General features: G+C 42.9%; 1 protein-coding gene across 1 annotated transcript in view; it reads right to left on the minus strand.

The window, feature by feature from the left end:
* pde11a (phosphodiesterase 11a) overlaps positions 1-21,586 on the minus strand; it is a 55,447-nt gene that overhangs the window by 24,915 nt on the left and 8,946 nt on the right. Inside the window, exons 3-9 of the mRNA XM_045707785.1 lie at positions 17,335-17,424; positions 16,499-16,639; positions 16,229-16,293; positions 14,220-14,352; positions 8,968-9,043; positions 6,646-6,713; positions 6,411-6,503 (exon numbers count right to left, since the gene is read on the minus strand). Of these exons, the coding sequence (XP_045563741.1) occupies positions 6,411-6,503; positions 6,646-6,713; positions 8,968-9,043; positions 14,220-14,352; positions 16,229-16,293; positions 16,499-16,639; positions 17,335-17,424 (666 nt within the window). The remainder of the gene's footprint in view (positions 1-6,410; positions 6,504-6,645; positions 6,714-8,967; positions 9,044-14,219; positions 14,353-16,228; positions 16,294-16,498; positions 16,640-17,334; positions 17,425-21,586) is intronic.

Consider the following 21,586-nt stretch of genomic DNA (forward strand, 5'->3'; position numbering starts at 1 on the left):
AGTATTCATAATTTCTAATTACTTAAATTAAGCAAACCAGACAACACAATTTTCTTATTTGTATTTATTTATTGATAGCCAGGGGCACACTCCAACACATCATTTATGAACGAAACATTTGTGTTTAGTGAGTCCAGATCAGAGGCAGTAGGGATGCCCAGGGATGTTCCCTTGATACGTGCATGAATTGGACCACTTTCCTGTCCTGCTAAGCATTCAAAATGTAAGTACTTTTGGGTGCCATGGAAAATGTATGGAGTAAAAAGTACAGTTCTTTAGGAATGTAGGAAAGTAAAAGTTGTCAAAAATATAAATAGTAAAGATACCACAAAAAAAAAGACTTAAGTAGTACTTTACACCACTGGAAGCACATACAGTATATTTTACATACAGTATTTCATTTTCATAACACTGGCTAGAGATATCAAGTCATGCTCACTACACTTAGGACAGTCATAGTCAGTAATACTTAATAGGTCTTAAAAGGACTTTAACAACAGTTATTTATGGAACCCTACTGCTAAACTATGCCTGTGGACCAAATAAGAAAAACCTTTGGTGTCAGTGACCGACCACCTCAATCTGCTCTAAAGGTTATGTGAGGGAAAATGTTATTGTCTGATGAGCTAAGTCTTGAATTGTAAACAGCATCTCCTCTCACTCTATCTTGGTTTGTGCAGGTGACTGTTACTTCCTCCTCAGACCAATTGGCAGCACGCCCAGAACACTGTTCTGGGAACCAAAAAGAGTATCTCAGTTTCAAGTTCCCAGCATTGAGAGAAGAAGCCTTGTGAGGTGTCAGTCAGTCACGTGCAGGAACCAACGTTAATGATGAATAATGAATAATGTAAATCATGCTTATATGACTTGTTTGTGTAGCAGTAGAAGAGGACTGAAAGGGAACGGCCTCTTCAGAGTTTTGATCAATCTTGGATTGAGTTTGTATTATAACTGGATTATAGCTCTCCGGCCGTGATACTAAAGATTGATTCATTTACATTGAGTTTGAGTCCTTAGTGGGGAATTTCCACAACAGTTACTACAAGCTTCACGCCGTGGATCTATGTGCCTGCGTGCGAGTGGGTGGAGTGGGATTTTTGGAGTAGCAGACACCTTTTGGTAACATGATATCCTCGCCGGTCCCACTCCCATTCACAAAGGGGTGATAGCAAAATATTTTATTTTTGTCTTTTCATTTTGTGAAAACAACGAAGAGTCGCCTTCCATTGCTACTAGTAGCATAGATAGAACAATGAAGCAGATGTTTCACCGGAAGAATAAACCTGAAGCATCCAGTTGGCATTTCCACTCACCACCAAATATGGTGATGAGAGGAAGCCCAGTGGCTGGAAGTGGGAGAAGACGAAGGGTGATGGATTTTGGTCAACATTCTGCTAAGTTTCTCATCGATGAAACATTTGACAAAGAGGCACTGGAGATAGGTGTGAGAACAGGTGGGTCTGGGCAGGTGTGATGTCATTGATGATTTGATTGTGTTCGTCTGTATGTTGTCTTTTGTATGTTTTGTATTGTTTAAAACACCCACAAAATATCACAAAAAAAGAAACATTTGATCCCAATATCGTTTTCTGTTCCCTCAACTAGAATCAGTTATGAACATAGTGGACTACGTTTTGTAGACTTCACAGAGTAGGGATTCCCTAACAGAAATATGCAAATACATGCTAGAACGCGCCAGTAGGATCTCGGCTCTGCCCACCTCCTTGCTTGTTCTGCCCACTATGATTAATTTGCTCCCATTGGAAACAACAGGCTGTGGTCAATCTTGGGTTAGTTATTAAAAATATTAGATAGTAGCTAGCTGGCAGCCTGGCTAGTGGGCGTTAGCCTGTTAGCCAGCCTTTTTAGCTTCCGACATCTCCATGTGAAATAATCAAATGTACTGTATAATAATAAAAAATATGCCTTCATGTTTTGGTCAGGGAGAAAAAAAGCACATGGCAAGCTAGTTGGCTCCAGCAGGTGCTACCATTTCACAAAGCCTATAGATCAGATCAGGAACCAAGTGACAACACTGCCCCCACGACTGTCTCAGGTTTCAGCTATTACAAGGAGCCGCCCCTTGTGTGACGAAAAAGGACATTGCAACACTCTGTCTTGTGTCTAGCTAGCGCTTGTGGTAAGCTTTATCGGACAGTTCTACACTTACATGTTGCACCACCGCAACATGCAATATTTTACCGCAAACACTGCAGAAGAAGCTGGTCTTTCGTCCGGGTGAGGCTACAATACATAGAGTTTCCCGAGAAAGCTGTGAAGGACAGGGAAGCTGTGAAGCACAGGGGAAGCTGTGAAGTGAGCTGTAGCCTATTGCGTGATTCTGTTCATGAGTCTGTTATTAAATAACGTCAAAGAATGTTTACTGCTTTTCATTAAATTATGAATGGCTATAAATATTGTATAGCCTATAAGGTACATTCGTTCATATGGGCAGGCACTGCATGTTTACTGCTATTCATTAAATCACATATGGCTGAAAATATTGTATATACATTCATTCATATGGGCAGAATATTATATATATAGCCTACGTAAATTGGTTCAGGTATGGCCTACAATTAATTGTTCCTATGGGCAGAATATTGTAGGCTAGGCCTATATACATTAGTTCATATGGGCAGAATATTGTATATAAATTCGTTCATATGGTTACATAAAGGCTGAAAGCCTGTATCTAGTTTCTACAATGTATTTTTGTTTCAAAGAATGGATTTAGTTTTATCTTGTTTTTACACCATCCATTAGCACCAACCATTCACTATAAAACATTTAGTTATCAACAAAAAAGGCTTTGCAAAATACAAAAAACAAGTAGGCCTAAAACATTTATTTCAAGTTACCCAAAAGTAAGAGTAGGTTACATAACAATGCTCTTCCGTAAAAACAAGTTCATGAACAAATCATCCAAGAATGTGCTTTGTGTTCTGGTCTGATAAGGATTTTGGAGTTGTTGAAAGGGTTGAAATTGATAAGTGTCACGAACAAGTGTCCAAGTAGGCTAGGTGCTAATTTTTCTCTTCGGGTAAGACTCCAGCTATCGAGTCGTATACTTCTCAACCAGGGACTTCAGATCCTTCTATTGCTTGCAGTAGTGGGGTCTTTGCCATGGCGGTGGAACGCCAGCAAGTTGCTGCTCCATTCTCATTTCACCTCTTTGCTCCTGTCGTTGCAATGCCTCTATGAACTTCCAAATGGTGGGGTGGGTTGCGCCAAGATTTGCCTACATTTTACGATGCCAGCCCTCCACTCTGTTGTTGGTCTCCACCAAGTCTTGCAGGACAGCATCAGAGCACTTCCATAATTCTGAAAATAAAAAAGATAGAAGATTAGCAACCATGTTATTGGCCTTGGGCGTGCTGTAATCATAAGAAGAAGATGGCCATTATTATGTTAAACAACAAACAAGACATACCTATGGGAAACATTGTCTTTCTTGTGTTCTTCAGATAACTTGGAGATAACCCCATCAGTGAGGGTTATGTGACCTCAGCATTCGAAAACATCATATTCAGTGCACTTCCAGGAGGACTTAATTCGCAGTCTGTCGTTCCCGCCTGTAGGTGTATCCATGCGCCAGAATATTTTTTCCACACACAGAAAGGATAAATTTGGTTTCCATTGCTTGTTCTGACCTCCTATAAGAATAGTGAATGCTGAGGGTAGCAGTGCAATATCTTTTTAAGCAGAATATTTGGATTATTAGCATATGAATGACTTGTAATTCGATTGCTGGACTATCGAAGCCATCCATCCAACCCATTTATTCAGATCCCCCCACAGTAAATTGTGATCTGTCCCTAAAGCTCTGAACCCTCCACGCTGAGGAATGCTGGGGGAACAGAGATGTCAGCCCCAATGTCATTCCCTTTGCTTCCCCCATCTCCTAGGAGAAATACCTTGCGCAGCAGCCTTGCAGTTCCTTATTTGATCAAGAGAGCTCATGTTTATTCATTGCTGCCAGAGGCAATGCATATCCACGCTCGTATTTTCCCCATAGCCATTCCTTCCTATGCCGCTCTTCACTAGCCTCTATCCCAGGCTTCCTTCCTGCCGCCCTGTACCCAACCACGTGGCAACCTGCATAGCCCACTTGAGAGCACTGTCCTCTCTCTCACAAAAAGCATAGAAGAAGCTGATCAGTGTTGCATGCCAAATTATTGATCAGATAAGGGATTGCTTTTCACGATCTCTCTTTAAAAATCAATATGGCCCTTTGTGGAGTGCAGACTACAAACAGGGATCCATTGATGCTCACTGATGTAGAAATATGATGTAGAACTATGACACTAAAAGCTCCTGAGTGGTGCAGCGGTCTAAGGCACTGCATCGCAGTGCTAGAGGCGTCACTACAGTCCCTGGATCAATCCCGAGCTGTATCACAACCGGCCGTGATCGTGAGTCCTATAGGGCGGCGCACAATTGGCCCAGCGTTGTCCGGGTTAGAGGAGGGTTTGGGATAGGCCATCATTGTAAAATAAGAACTTGTTCTTAACTGACTTGCCTAGTTAAATAAAGGTTAAAATAAATGAAATAAAGGAGGCACTGAGTCCACTATAACAGAAGAGAGAAAAAGAGAGTGGGAGAGAGGAAACCAGGACAGAGAGGAAAGAGAAGAAGGGAAGAAAAGAGAAAAGGAGAGTGGCACAGTAGCCAGCGTGGGAGAGCTTTCCTGATGGTGTCAGACCCCACTCTCAGCCACAGTCTAGTCACCAGAGCCCTGCAGTACAGTCCATTTTAGAAGGCCAACTGCCCACCCAAATGTGTTGCCACACTAAAACAACAGCACAGTATCCCATATCCATACTGGACATTTACTACTGGAACCAACTTGGATAAACTAAACGCAGACCAAATTCATTCATTCAAATATCAATCCTGCTGTAATTTTGGTCATTATACACAATAAAATATGATTTGATGAGAAACCGTGGGAGCCCGACGAGCCGGCTGAGGCGTGGGAGCCTGCCGAGCCGGTTGAGGCGTGATGTGGGATGGGAGCCTGCCGAGCCCGCTAAGGCATGGGAGCCTGACGAGCCGGCTGAAGCATGACGTGGGATGGGAGCCTGCCGAGCCAACCAAGGCAAGAAAACGTCTTGAGCCAGCTAAGGCATGGAAGCCCGATGAGCCAGTGACATTAATGCTGACACATGGATTAAACTGAGGAACAGACAAATATAGAGGGGGCATTCAAGAAAGTGAAGGGGTCCAGGTGAGTCCAATGACGTGCTGATGTGTGTAATGATGGTGACAGGTGTGCGTAATGATGGGCAGCCTGGCACCCTCGAGCGCCAGAGAGGGGGAGTGGGAGCAGGCGTGACACACACTACCGTTCCAAAGTTTGGGGTCACTTTTTGTCCATTAAAATAACATCAAATTGATCAGAAATACAGTATAGACATTGTCAATGTCGTAAATGACTATTGTAGCTGGAAATGGCTGGTTTTTAATGGAATATCTACATAGGAGTACAGAGGCCCATTATCAGCAACCAATGGCACATTGTGTTAGCTAATCCAAGTTTTAAAAGTAAAATCCATTTTAAAAGGCAAATTGATCATTAGAAAACCCTTTTGCAATTATGTTAGCACAGCTGAAAACTGTTGTCCTGATTAAAGAAGCAATAAAACTGGCCTTCCTTAGACTAGTTGACTATCTGGAGCATCAGCATTTGTGGGTTTGATTACAGGCACGAAATGGCCAGAAACAAAGACCTTTCTTCTGAAACTCATCAGTCTATTCTTGTTCTGAGAAATGAAGGCTATTCCATGCGATAACCTTTTTCTGATTTAGCTAAACTAGCCTGCCTGCCTAATGTGCCTGCTAGCTACTACTAGCTAGCTTCATTGACAAACACAGAGATGGAAATTAGCTAGCTAGCTAGTGATTTTCGGGACTGATAAACAGTGCTTTATTTAAAATAGTTTGACAGATTGCTGCTGATGAAGTTGTAGACATGTTCTCAGAAATCAGTCCTGAGCGCAACCAGCAGCAGCTGGCTTGATTTACTCTCTAAAGCGCACTGACTAGTTTTTCATGCAAATGTTTTAACTTGAGAAATACTGCACCAAACATCTTAGCTTGATGTACAATTGGGTGACTAAGACCTCCTCTGCAAAAACCTCAAAATTAATTACAGATTTTTTGATTTATCTTAAATTAGTTCTGACTATTTTGAGGAAGTGGTGGTAGCTGTGTGGTTGCTATGGTGTCTCAAGAGTGACAAACAACAGTACCAGGGTACGATAAGCGAATATAACACAGGCACATCAAACCACACCCCCAAGATCCAAATCGTATTTTTCTTAAGGAGCAGCTGAAAAACACATGCAGAATTGGTGCGTTCAGCCCCCCTTTAAGTGCTATAAAAAGGAATGAACATTGGTGCTTACGTCGAGAGCCACGGACTGTTTGGCCCAGGACTTCTTCACCTGGTCGTACATGATGGTGTTGTTGATGCCAAGGCCACAGAAGATCACAAAGGCCTGAAACACACCACACTGCTGTTACACTCCCAAGGTCACGGCACAGCGAAACAGGGAGACATGTTAGACGTCATGACACACAAACGACTTGCTCGCACACACATGCAGCACCTACGCACACCACGCAAAACAAAAGTCTTACCTCGAACAGTCTCTGGTCTGCATCATCAAACTGGTTACCATCCAGCCTGTTGAGCACCTGAGCCACACCTGCAACAACAGACATCAGGATCACTGACACTACCACAGACGCAGACCAGGCTAAAGCCCTCCTCTTTCTGAGACAACGGCCATTCCTGAGAGCCATCATTTTATCTGACACTAGTTCATTAGGGCTGGGCTACCATTGACTGGGCTGTCGTACACACACTAGTTCCGCTCCCACAACCCCAATTAGCAGGAGGAAATCACACCCACACATTCATTAAAGTCATTGATAAAACAAGGCATTTTCTACTATCACTTTTCAGTGCAATATGCAATGCTTCTACACTGTTGTTTTTGCATAGACGCATGTCGCTGTATTTCCTAGAAGAAGGAGTAAGAAACAGGAAACAGTAGTGTTGTTGACCTGAGTAATTAAAGTGTCTAAGCCTGTTGTAATGTAAGGTTGGAGGTCATGTCGATGGCAACAATAGAGCACTGTGTATCCTTTGATCTTTTATTTCAAATACAAGTCCCCTGGTTTGGAGGCACGCCAGCAAGCTCTCCTCAGTTTATCTACTAATTAAAAAACCCAGGACTTTGCTGATAAGGCTAATTGTTAGTTGACAGAGAATCGTCTTCTATCACCCGAGAGAAATTATGCTAACAAGCAGATATTCAAGTTAGCATTGAGTCCCTGGAGAGGTCCTTGTACTTTCTACAGTATGTCTCTATGGGTTGTACCGTAGGTTACTGGGGTGCTGTCAATATCACTGAAGATGGAATCATATTTTTACAACCTATATAGAAGAGCATTGCGATAACAGTGATGTAACAATCTAGCCCAAGGCTTTTTTCCTCTATACTGTTATATCATAACCTCGGTACGTGGCAGGAGGATATCTACCTTCTGAATAAACAGATCTTTGACTTGATCATTTCTCTGCTGCTGTTGTGCTTTATAATGGCTTTATAATGGCTTTCAGTCCAGATTCTGATAGTTTCCTCCCACACACACATTATTCTCTCTCCTGCTCACTCTCTCTCTCTTATCCCCCTCCCAACCTCCGCATGCACGCACGCACGCACGCACACACGCACACACACACACACACACACACACACACACACACACACACACACACACACACACACACACACACACAATGCTTGCACGCATGCACACACCCACCCCTCTCTCCTGCTCCCTCTGTCTCTCATTCTTCCATCCCCCTCCCAACCTCCACAAGCCCACACACACGCATGTACACGCATACACACACACACACAATGCTTGCACGCACGCACGCACGCACGCACGCACGCACACATACCCACCCACAATGATCTGTGGTCGCGACTGACCATCTGTAGCAGTGCTTTCCCTGGCAGCCATGCTGCTGATCACTTTGCACAGAAACAAAACTAATGACTTCCCAAGTCAGATCTCTGTGGGCCTGAGTCTAGCTGCTAGCGTTGCCTCTCCTTGCAATATCCAGCACCAACACCAGACTGTAGATCAATGATGTATCAGAGTGTCAGAGTGGTGAGGACCTTGGGGTGGTTGAGGAGCACAGAGCACTGCATGGTGGAGCAGCCAGGACTAGGGAGGGAACTCCTCCTCTGTGAGAACTGACAGATATGAAGGCTTTAATCAGGCTACACTGCTTTAAAAGGGCAATCTGGGAATCACAAAACCACAAAGCGTCACCTTTCCACTTTTTTGGTAAACAGCTGAGAGATGGGGCAGGAGAAATGTAACCACAGTCAAATTCATAAGACGGAGCTATGGATGCAAGGACTGACCATCCACGGAATTAAAATGACAGTTTTAACCATGTTTTGAAGCTATACAGTGTTTGTTTGCAATTACGGTGTTCACAAGCAATGGAGTAAAACAAGCTTTGGGTTGCGATGGAGTTAAACAGTTGAACTAAGGGTAATAGACATTAATGCATTATATTCTTCAAGAGTCAATGGCTATATATCATTAATTTAAAAGTCCAGAAATGGATGTATCAATCCCAGATCGCCCCTTTAATTGAGCATCTAAATGCTACCTAGGAGAGCAATACAGGCGGAGTATCCTCTCTAGATTCTCCAAACCAGACACGGTGACATCTGAGGTTATCGGAGGTTTGGTACATCATGTACGTTGGTTTGTTGATGTTCCTCTCTCATTATTAAAATCACTTTAAGCTTGAATGCTGGATTATGTCTTAGTTTTGACATCTGTCCACATAGATTTATCAACGGACATGTAACGGCACATCTGACTATCAAAAGAAGTCAGTGAAAAAAGGACAATTTGAGAATTTACCAATGATTTGATGGTTGCTGTTCCAAATAGGTACACAAAGCACTGAACGAATGTGGAAGCCGGAGAACTGATCTGCCTAAACGAAAGAGAAAAGAGACTGGAGCTGAAACTGGGCTGTTATCATTTATTACACATGTAACCTGTATCCTAAAGAGACATACAGTGCCTTCAGAAAGTATTCATACCCCTTAATCTACATTTTGTTTTGTTACAAAATGGATTATATATTTTTTTTAAATCTCACCCATCTACACACAATACCTCATCATGACAAAGTGAGAACATGTTTTTAGAAATGTTTGCAAATTTATTCAAAATTAAATACAGAATTATCTAATTTACATAAGTATTCACACCCCAAAGTCAATACATTGTAGAAGCACCTTTGGCAGCGATTACAGCTGTGAGTCATTCTGGGTAAGTCTCTAAGAGCTTTCCACACCTGGATTTAACAACATCTGCCCATTATTCTTCTCAAAATTCTTCAAGCTCTGTCAAATTGGTTGTTGATCATTGCTAGACAACTATTTTCAGGTCTTGCCCTAGATTTTCAAACCGATTTAAGTCTAAACTGTAACTCGGCCACTCATGATCATTCACGGTCTTCTTGTAAGCAACTCCAGTGTAGATTTGCATTGTGTTTTAGGTTATTTTCCGGCTGAAAGGTGAATTAATCTCCCAGTGTCTGGTAGAAAACAGACTGAACCAGGTTTTCCTCTAGGTACTTTGCCTGTGCTTAGCGCCATTCTGTTTCTTTTTTTTTTTATCCTGAAAAACATCCTAGTCCTTAAAGATTACAAGCATAGCCATAACATGATGCAGCCATCACTATGCTTGAAAATATCGGGAGTGGTACTCAGCATTGTGTTGTAATGGATTTGCCACAAACATAACACTTTGTATTGAGGACAAAAAGCGAATTGCTATGCCACATGTTTTGCAGTATTACTTTAGTGCAAACAGAAAGCATGCTTTGGAATACTTGTATTCTGTACAGGCTTCCTTCTTTTCACTCTGTCAGTTAGGTTAGAATTGTGGAGTAACTACAATGTTCTTGATTCATCCTCAGTTATCTCCTATCAAAGCCATTATACTCTGTAACTGTATTAAAGTGACCATTGGTCTCATGGTGAAATCCCTGAGTGGTTTTCTTCCTCTCCGGCAACTGAGTTAGGAAGGACACCTTTATCTTTGTATTGACTGGGTGTATAGATACATCATCTTATTTTTTTATCTACCAATAGGTACCCTTCTTTGCAAGGTATTGGAAAACATCCCTGATGTTTGTGGTTGCATCTGTGTTTAAAATTCACTGCTCGACTAAGAGACCTTACCGATAATTGTATGTGTGGGGTAAAGAGATGAGGTAGTCATTCAAAAATCATGTTAAACACTATTATTGCACACAGAGTGAGTCCACGCAACTTATTATGTTACTTGTTAAGCACATATTTACTCCTAAACCTATTTAGGCTTGCCATACCAAAGGGGTGGAATACTTGACTCAAGATATTTCAGCTTTAAATGTTGTATTAATTTGTAAAAATGTTGAAAAACATAATTACACTTTCACATTATGTGGTATTGTGTGTAGGCTGTAACACAACAAGTGGAAAAAGTCAAGGGGTGTGAATACTTTCTGAAGGCACTGTAGAGAATGTAACGCATGCATTATGTCAGCAGTATTTCAACTCTGCATAGGTACAAGGTTCACTATTGTTCGGCTATAATCATTTTCAATACAATTACAAAAACAGGGGCATCGTTGGTTGTATTTTAATAACCATTATTATCACGTGAAGACCAACAGTTGAGATCGGAACTCAAACATCAGATAGAAAAACCTCGGAGCCATATCAAACGAATATTATCATATATAATTCATAATCATGTGACAACATTCCAATGATCAAAGCTGTAATATTGTTTGAGTCTTTTATGAGGCTTGCTTCTCCGATTTTAACCAATAAAAATAGCTGCTGAATGGTTTCGGTTATCATTCAAATACATACAATAAATGTATATACTGTACAGTAAGCACCTAAACCCGGTATATACAGTGCCTTCGGAAAGTATTCAGACCCCTTCACTTATTCCACATTTTGTTACGTTACAGCCTTATTCTAAAATGGATTAAATGGAGAAAAAAATCCTCGGCAATCTACACACAAATACCCAATAATGATAAAGCAAAAACAGGTTTACATTTTTTTGGCACATTTATTAAAAATAAAAAACAGAAATACCTTATTTATTACATAGGTATTCAGACCCTTTGCTATGAGACTAGAAATTGAGCTCGGGTGCATTCTGTTTCCATTGATCATCCTTGAGATGTTTCTACAACTTGATTGGAGTCCACCTGTGGTAAATTAAATTGAAAAGGCCACACCTGTCTATATAAGGTCCCACAGTTGACAGTGCATGTCAGAGCAAAAACCATGGCATGAGGTAGAAGGAATTGACCGTAGAGAAATCCGAGACAGGATTGTGTCAAGGCACAGATCTGGGGAAGAGTACCAAAATATTTCTGCAGCATTGAAGGTCCCCAAAAACACAGTGGCCTACATCATTCTTAAATGGAAGAAGTTTGGATTCACCAAGACCCTTCCTAGAGCTGGCTGCCAGGCCAAACTTAGCAATCAGGGGAGAAGGGCCTTTGTGAGGGAGGTGACCAAGAACCCGATGGTCACTCTGACAGAGCTCTAGAGTTTGGCTGTAGAGATGGGAGAACCTTCCAGAAGGACAACCATCTCTGCAGCACTCCACCAATCAGGCCTTTATGGTAGAGTGGCCAGACGAAAGCCACTCCTCAGTAAAAGGCACATGACAGCCCGCTTGGAGTTTGCCAAAAGGCACCTAAAGGACTCTCAGACCACAAGAAACAAGATTCTCTGGCCTGAATGCCAAGCGTCACATCTGGAGGAAACCAAGCACAATCCCTACGGTGAAGCATGGTGGTGGAAGCATCATGCTGTGGGGATGTTTTTAGCGGCAGGGACTGGGAGACTAGTTAGGATCGAGGCAAAGATGAACGGAGCAAAGTACAGAGAGATCCTTAATGATAACCTGCTCCAGAGCGCTCAGGACCTCAGACTGGGGCGAAGGTTCACTTTCCAATAGAACAACGACCCTAATCACACAGCCAAGACAACGCAGGAGTGGCTTCGGGACAAGTCTCTGAATGTCCTTGAGTGGCTCAGCCAGAGCCCGGACTTGAACCCGATCGAAGATCTCTGGAGAGACCTGAAAATAGCTGTGCAGCAACGCTCCCCATCCAACCTGACAGAGCTTGAGAGGATCTGCAGAGAAGAATGGGAGAAACTCCCCAAATACAGGTGTTCCAAGCTTGTAGCGTCATGCCCAAGAAGACTCAAGGCTGTAATCGCTGCCAAAGGTCCTTCAATAAAGCACTGAATAAAGGGTCTGAATACTTATGTAAATGTGATATTTTTGATTTATTTTTACATAAATTTGCAAAACATTTCTAAAAAACTATTTTTGCTTTATCATTATGGGGCATTGTGTGTAGATTGATGAGGGGAAAAAACAATGTAATCACTTTCAGAATAAGGCTGTAACCTAACAAAATGTGGAAAAAGTCAAAGGTCTGAATACTTTCTGAAGGTACTGTATACAGTACAGTTGAAGTCGGAAGTTTACATACACCTTTGACAAGTACATTTAAACTCAGTTTTTCACAATTCCTGACATTTAATTCTAGTACAAATTCACTGTCTTAGGTCAGTTAGGATCACCACTTTATTTTAAGAATGAAAAATGTCAGAATAATAGTAGAGAGAATGATTTATTTCAGCTTTTATTTCTTTCATCACATTCCCAGTGTGTCAGAGGTTTACATACACTCGATTAGTATTTGGTAGCATTGCCTTTAAATTGTTTAACTTGGGTCAAACGTTTTGGGTAGCCTTCCACAAGCTTCCCACAATAAGTTGAGTGAATTTTGGCCCATTCCTCCTGACAGAGCTGGTGTAACTGAGTCAGGTTTGTAGGCCTCCTTGCTCGCACACGCTATACCTTGACTTTGTTGTCCTTAAGCCATGACCCCAAACTTTGGAAGTATGCTTGAGGTCATTGTCCATTTGGAAGACCCATTTGTGACCAAGCTTTAACTTCCTGACTGATGTCTTGAGATCTTGCTTCAATATATCCACATAATTTTCCAGCCTCATGATGCCATCTATTTTGTGAAGTGCACCAGTCCCTCCTGCAGCAAAGCACCCCCACAACATGATGCTGCCACCACCGTGCTTCAAGGTTAGGATGCTGTTCTTTGGCTTGCAAGCCTCCCCTTTCTTTCCTCCAAACATAACGATGGTCATTATGGCCAAACAGTTCTATTTTTGTTTCATGAGACCAGAGGACATTTCTCCAAAAAGTACGATCTTTGTCCCCATGTGCAGTTGCAAACTGTAGTCTGGCTTTTTTATGGCGGTTCTGGAGCAGTGGCTTCTTCCTTGCTGAGCGGCCTTTCAGGTTATGTCGATATGGGACTCGTTTTACTGTGGATATAGATACTTTTGTACCTTTCCTCCAGCATCTTCACAAGGTCCTTTGCTGTTGTTCTGGGATTGATTTGCACTTTTCGCACCAAAGTACGTTAATCTCTAGGAGACAGAACGCGTCTCCTTCCTAAGCGGTATGATGGCTGCGTGGTCCCATGGTGTTTATACCTGCGTACTATTGTTTGTACAGATGAACATGGTACCTTCAGGCGTTTGGAAATTGCTCCCAAGGATGAACCAGACTTGTGGAGGTCTACAATATTTTTTCTGAGGTCTTGGCTGATTTCTTTTCATTTTCCCATGATGTCAAGCAAAGAGGCACTGAATTTGAAGGTAGGCCTTGAAATATATCCACAGGTACACCTCCAATTGACTCAAATGATGTCAATTAGCCTATCAGAATCTTCTAAAGCCATGACATCATTTTCTGGAATTTTCCAAGCTGTTCAAAGACACAGTCAACTTAGTGTATGTAAACTTCTGACCCACTGGAATTATGATACAGTGAATTATAAGTGAAATAATCTGTCTGTAAACAATTGTTGGAAAAATTACTTGTGTCATGCACAAAGTAGATGTCCTAACCGACTTGCCAAAACGATAGTTTGTTAACAACAAATTTGTGGAGTGGTTGAAAAACGAGTTTTAATGACTCCAACCTAAGTGTATGTAAACTTCCGACTTCAACTGTATGTAGTAATGTAGTTCCAGAGGAGATTATGTTACCTCTGCGTCAAACCGAGGATCCTGGTAGGCATCACTGATGTTGACGGGCAGACCAGTGGACGCTACCAACTCTGCTATACTGTTGTTGATGAGCCAATCAGAGTAGGAGGACTTCTCCATGCTGTCTTTAAAACTACAGGGACACCCGGACGTGGAGGGAAGGGAAGAGAGAAAGTGAAATATTTGGGTCGTTGTAGTTATTGACATGCAGTGGAGAAGAGGAGGAGAAGGACCATAGTCACATGCATGTTCACTGAGAGGACAAATCTTCCATTGTGGGTCGGATCATTTTGTTCAACTGTTTGTTTGGTTTGTTTGGTCTTTGACCATTAACAACCGTCATCATTATCATCTTAGAAAAGGGATTCTTTTTCCCATCTCAAACTCAGGCACATGCACGTCCGCTGTTGTTGTTTCCCTTTCTGCCATGATTTATATTTAATGAATGTCTCATGGATATCAATAAGGCTCTCCAGCACCTTCTGAAGTAATGAAAAGTTAATTGTGTGATTGTCTTCCTCCCCAGTAGACGCCCACACTGCGGGAGAATTGACTCCTTCCTCGACACAGGCTTCCCATTCAGGTTAGGGTGCATCCTTAGCATACTTCTCAGCTAGCGCCTCCTGTGCCTTTCCCCTAACAACACCATACTGTACATACTTGTTTGTTGACAAGGAACTTTAAAGATACATATAGAGACACTGTGTCCTCTGAAATCTCTCTGATATCTCCCCCATGTAGATGTAAAACCCACACAGACGCAGTGGGGAGTAAACCTCTGTAGTGTGATCGCTTCTGCCTCCTGTTAGGTGCAGCCAGAGAACCAGCAATGGAAGCACACAGTACCTCAACATTATTCTCCCCAAGGGTATAGAATTTCCCAGGTGCTTTAAAAAGCCTATGCCTTTGACATCAGATTTATTCACTTAATTAAACACATAAATCTTGCACAATCCCCTACGCAAAAATAACCTTTTGGAATGGCATCATAAACACATATTCCTTTGAACTTGGTGATCATTTCTGTTTACTTTATAACTTGGAATCAGGCTATGGTCATTTGTCTGCCATTATGGGAGAGCAGTGTGCACTTCACATGATAAGAGCAACACAAATCAAAGGTGATGCGTCTCCTGTCAGAAAAGGCTGAACTGGCCAGCCATGCAGCCTGACATTTCACTGATTACTATATTATTATGCTAAGATGCTTTTTTTAATTACTGCAGTAGTTATCATTGCAGCCTTGAAGTGGGCATGTCTGTTGTAGCCTGCACCGGACTGGAGGATAATTTGTCATCCTTTTGGTGAGGTTTTTCATCCATAAACAACCCACATTGTTTCCAGCCCCTCCACTTCCAGCCCCTCCCCTGCCTCGCGGGGGAGAGAATCTCGAAACCCCAATTAAGGAGGACTTCTACAACATGGCCTTCCCCATTTACAATCCCCATATTACTTCAGCCATATTTAATCTCCACATTTTCTTCCCTTTTTCGAAGAAGTTCCACAGAGAAAATAAACAAACCGTTTTCACTGTTTGAGCTTAGAACTAGTCAGATGAGGCTTTGCGCAGACTTCGCAGGTCCGCCGGCGGTGTATGTCTGCAAAGGCGGAGCTGCGATTCTTTGGCGAGAGCCTTGACATCAGGAGCAGAGGGAAATGGGAATATTTGTGTGACAGAATACGAGCTGCACTCACTACGCAGAAGCATGCATGCAGCTCATGTGGAAAGAACTCCTGCTTTCAAAGGGCTGTAAACTGGAGAGATTTTAATCTTTAAATCCATAAATGTCACAAACTCATTTGTCAAATGTGCATTTAAGTTGGCCAATTAAGCCACGGGTCTTTTGATGAATCTGATAAATATGAAGAGATTTTTTACAGAGGAGATTCCGTATAGAGTATGAGGTGGTGAAGTGTTCATATGTTAATCAGTAAATCCAGACTGGACAGTGGATTCTTCCATGGAAACGAGTGGACTGTTGGGATGGACAACTGTGCACCAACATTACCTGCTTTCTATGTCTGCACTGCATTTGGGGGACAGCAGTTCGAACGACTTGGTGAATTTCACCACCTGCGGGATGAAAAGAGAAAACATCACTGGTAGAATTGTTTCAAATGGAAATGTCCCTCCAGCATTTCCTCAGGTGCTGGAGTCACAAACAATTTGTCAAGTACAAAGCACAATACATCAGAAAGATATTAATTCTGTATAGAAATCTAACCCTTGTCAGTGAGGAAAGATAGAGACGGAGAGGGAGAGAGAGAGAAGAGCCTACCGGTGACTCAATGTCCTCCAACAGTTGGACAGAGCAGCGCTCACACTTGAGCAGAGTCTGGGCGCGGTACATAATCTTCCTCACGATCTTCTCCAGGTCTGTCTGCTCCTCAAACAGGTCGTTGACCACCTCCAGGAGCGACTGCAGGTCAAACGTCACAGCACAGACACACGGACATTACTGCTGCTATTAGTCAATGCACGTCTGGTCAACTAGCCACTGCGCAACACATAAGATAACTTTTCAGACGCAAATAATAAATACTCAAAGCCATTTCAATGGTTTCACCTCACAGAGCTAGAATTATAATGGTTTCTAATACATAAGGGAACAGGATAATATCATATGCCACCGTTCCACAATAAAGTAGATCAGACACTTTATCTAAAGCACTACCAACTCAATAAGACACAGCAGAGAGCATAAACCCGTGAGTAATGATGGAGGATCTCTGTATCTCTCTCCCCTCTTCTCGCTGGTCTCTGTTCTCATTATGTTCTCCCCCATCAGAGATCAATGTGGGACAAGCATTAGAGCATCTCTAGACGCCTCCTGTGAGATTTACACCCTGGACCCTCTCGGCACACTGCTGGTCCCTTCCACCTCCTCCCACCCCCTCCTTCAACAGAGAGGTCCAGGCAGGGCTGTACATGGCTCCCTGATCCCCACTGCAGTGGCAGCAAGTGGGCTCATAAAGATCAATACCCAGCCTCACTAGTGTCAGCAATGGGGAGGAGGTGGGCTGCTCAATGGGGATGTATAGACACCATACTCGGATACTAGTGCACTCTACAACCCCAACCCTGCCTTGGCTTGTCCCTGCCTGCTTCCCTTACCCGACTCCTGTCATACTCTTTTCTGGAGGCAGCAAAGAGCTGTGCGTTGGTGATGGCAATCCCACAAAAGGGCAGGTACATCTGCAGCACCTGTGGAGACATCACATCAGACAGACAGTCAATAGGTTGGACATACAGACGCTGAGCTCAACACAGGAAGGAAGGGTTCACTGTTCAAAGGATGCCCGGCCTGACACTCAGTGACCAGCCAATAGATTCAGAGGAACAGTTACTGTTCAATAGACCAAGGTCAGGGGGGAAATGTTAGTTGAAGGTAGGACAGTCAATGTGAGAGCAATAAGCCATATGGTTGGTGAGTTCAAAGTCTTCCAAGTCAGAATAATGATTGCCAGCTGCCTTGTTAGGCTATGGCCACACAGAGACGCATGAACACAAATTAAATTGTATATTTATTCAGCTATTTTTTTAATTTTTTAATTTCACCTTTATTTAACCAGGTAGGCAAGTTGAGAACAAGTTCTCATTTACAATTGCGACCTGGCCAAGATAAAGCAAAGCAGCTTGACACATACAACAACACAGAGTTACACATGGAGTAAAACAAACAAACAGTCAATAATACAGTAGAAAAATAAGTCTATATACAATTTGAGCAAATGAGGTGAGATAAGGGAGGTAAAGGCAATAAAAGGCCATGGTGGTGAAGTACATACAATATAGCAAGTAAAACACTGGAATGGTAGATTTGCAGTGGAAGAAAATGCAATGTAGAAATAATGGGGTGCAAAGGAGCATAATAAATAAATAAATAAATAAATACAGTAGGGGAAGAGGTAGTTGTTTGGGCTAAATTATAGATGGGCTATGTACAGGTGCAGTAATCTGTGAGCTGCTCTGACAGCTGGTGCTTAAAGCTAGTGAGGGAGATAAGTGTTTCCAGTTTCAGAGATTTTTGTAGTTCGTTCCAGTCATTGGCAGCAGAGAACTGGAAGGAGAGGCAGCCGAAGGAGGAATTGGCTTTGGGGGTGACCAGTAAGATATACCTGCTGGAGCGCGTGCTACAGGTGGGTGCTGCTATGGTGACCAGCGAGCTGAGATAAGGGGGGACTTTACCTAGCAGGGTCTTGTAGATGACCTGGAGCCAGTGGGTATGGCGACGAGTATGAAGCGAGGGCCAGACAACGAGAGCGTACAGGTCGCAGTGGTGGGTAGTATATGGGGCTTTGGTGACAAAACGGATGGCACTGTGATAAACTGCATCCAATTGATTGAGTTGGGTATTGGAGGCTATTTTGTAAATGACATCGCCGAAGTCGAGGATCGGTAGGATAGTCAGTTTTACGAGGGTATGTTTGGCAGCATGAGTGAAGGATGCTTTGTTGCGAAATAGGAAGCCAATTCTAGATTTAATTTTGGATTGGAGATGCTTAATGTGAGTCTGGAAGGAGAGTTTACAGTCTAACCAGACACCTAGGTATTTGTAGTTGTCCACATATTCTAAGTCAGAACCGTCCAGAGTAGTGATGCTGGACAAGCAGGCGGGTGCAGGCAGCGATCGGTTGAAGAGCATGCATTTAGTTTTACTTGTATTTAAGAGCAGTTGGAGGCCACGGAAGGAGAGTTGTATGGCATTGAAGCTCGTCTGGAGGGTTGTTAACACAGTGTCCAAAGAAGGGCCAGAAGTTGTCCGTATTGGCCAATCATCTCTGTTGTCCATTATCCGTCAACATATGACTACCATTGAAAAATAATTGGCTTAATCTGTCATTTTCTGACCAAAAGATATTGCCTTTATTAAAATTGAGGCCAGTTTTACTCTACAGGGGAATGAAAATACGACATAGCTGTGTGCCCGGTTATATTCTCATACCATGCCCGGGGGGAAAAGCACACCTTTAAAATGGACCTAATATAGAATGGCCTTTCATCAGTGTCATTTAATTGCCAAGACAAATAAATCAATCCAGTTTACATTTCCCTGTTTGACTGAATGGTTTGACCCTTTGCCTCAAGGTGATAACATGAATTGCATAACAGATTTCATGTTCCACTCCACCTTTTCTTTCTTTCTGTATCACAAAACATGGGTCCACCTGCTTACAGGGCAGGCTAGATGATGTATGACTCTTGATGGCTGGGGTTCATTAGCGTGTTATGAAAATCTAATCAACTCTTCGCTGGCAGAAATCGAACGGCATTCCTTCTGTTGCTGCCAATCCAATATTCTCGACAATGCTCTGAGGCACATGCATGCACGCATAGCCAGGGACTGAGAAGGGGTGTGTGGTACTTTACAGTGTGCTGTGGAGATCGCCGTACTAATCAGACCTACGGTATCTGGGACGGAGTACAGGGCAGGTCTATCTCACAGACCATGGGGCCTTACCTGAGAGACACTTACACCACTGCCCTTTGACAAAGGATCAAGAGCATTTAGAGTCCTTTGCTTCACATTGTTTAGTCAAATCACCTCTGTTTTTGGCTGCTGCTTTATACCACGTCAACCAACAACGTCCAACGGATGCACTGAGGTTTCAGACCCTTAAGAACAATGGGGAGTTACTCAGCTGTTACCGGTGATTCATCAGATACTGTAACACAGATCATCTCGTTCACCAGCTCTCTTGAGCCTGCGTCAAGGTTACACTGAAGAAAGCTGATGTTTCCCTGTCGGAAACGGTCGGTGCTATTCGAGATGTTTGGGATGTCCCTACCCTAAAACCCTAACCTTAAACCCTGCCCTTACCCATAATCCTTACCTAACCCTAACCTTAACCATTTTAAATGTCAATTTCAACGTCCCAAGGAGCACGGACCATCATGAGATCCGTGGGCATATCAGAAGATCATCAGAGGGAGTAATCGTGGCACTTCTCACGACCGACAACTACAGACAGCCTACTGTAAGACAGACAACCCATTTCCAAGTTTGGGACTTTATTTGTGTCAGACGTACAACTATGTCTATGTATAATGCTGGCTATGGTTTATTGTACACATTTCCCTTTAGGACTAAAGCAGCTTACCATCTCTATCAATCACCTCACCTCTGTATCTCCCGCCGGTCACTACCTTACCACATACGCTCAAGTAAAAGGACACACACGCTCAAGTAAAGCATAGGTTGCAGCGGGTCCATTATAGTACAAGGCTGCATTACAAATAAGACGCTTCAGCACATAGAGGCCAGAGGGTTGACCAGTAAAGATGTGGTTTAATAATGAAACTGACTAAGGCCTTGGGGACTCGCTACTAATGTAGGAGAAGCCAAGAGGACGCGACGGCGTTCCAGTAGGCTACTGTACACCTACGCCTGGCTCTTAATTATTTTGTTAGCTACACAAGCTGTTTACAGTAGCTAGTTGAGCTAGCTAAGGATCGTAGTCATTCTATTCAGAGATGTTATGCCATTGAGCCCACTGTTGCTGTGCCAAGAGTCTTGCCGTGTTGCGTCTATTCTCCCCCTGCGTACAGCAGTCGGTCTCCTGTTTCCCTCTGATGTCACTAGGGTTCTCTCTAACTTGCGTCAGCAGTGCATGTAGCACTTTCCAAATGCATTTAGCTGTGATTGCTCTTTATGAAGGTGGCATCAATTATTGATGTAAGAGGAATCCACACTGAGACAAATTCTCACCATGCAGCTGGCTCTTATTATTCAATTTGACCATGAATAATTCCAGACACTTCACAGATCAGGTGAAGATGAATGATCTCGTATCCTGGGGGTCTTATGCGTGGCTCTGGAAGCTATCAGGGCGGGTTCACAACCCTTTATATGCCTTTATTGACTGTGGAGCTACGTTTTCACAGAACACTTTAACAGCACTGAGTGGCTCTAACTTCATGCAGATCACTACTGATTGGGTAAAACAGGTCTTCTAATGCCACCACATGATGTCGAATGGTGCTGATTAACTGAAGACGATGTAGGGCGAGGAAACAACTGAAGACATTCCTTTTCAATGGAAGACAAGCGAAATGGGCGGGGGACCGTTGGTCGCACTGTATATAATGACAAGATGGTCTAGTCTCCGGCCTAACAATGGGAGTTGTTGTCGCAAAGGCTGGAAGGCAGCCGATCTGCTTATCGGTCTGCTTAACGCTGTATTCACATTTTGACGGGAGTGGACCCTCTCGCTTCACCTCTTCCTCTCTCAGCTTTCCCCAACTTAGCTACCATGCACTGGCAAGACAAATATGTTTGAATTCTGTTTCAAGTATGAAGATCTTTTATATTGACTAGTACCTAATTACTAATTCAGAAATACAATCAAATTCTACCACTTACATG

The sequence above is a fragment of the Salmo salar genome, chromosome ssa25, assembly GCF_905237065.1.
Source record: "Salmo salar chromosome ssa25, Ssal_v3.1, whole genome shotgun sequence".
NCBI classification, from domain to species: domain Eukaryota; kingdom Metazoa; phylum Chordata; class Actinopteri; order Salmoniformes; family Salmonidae; genus Salmo; species Salmo salar.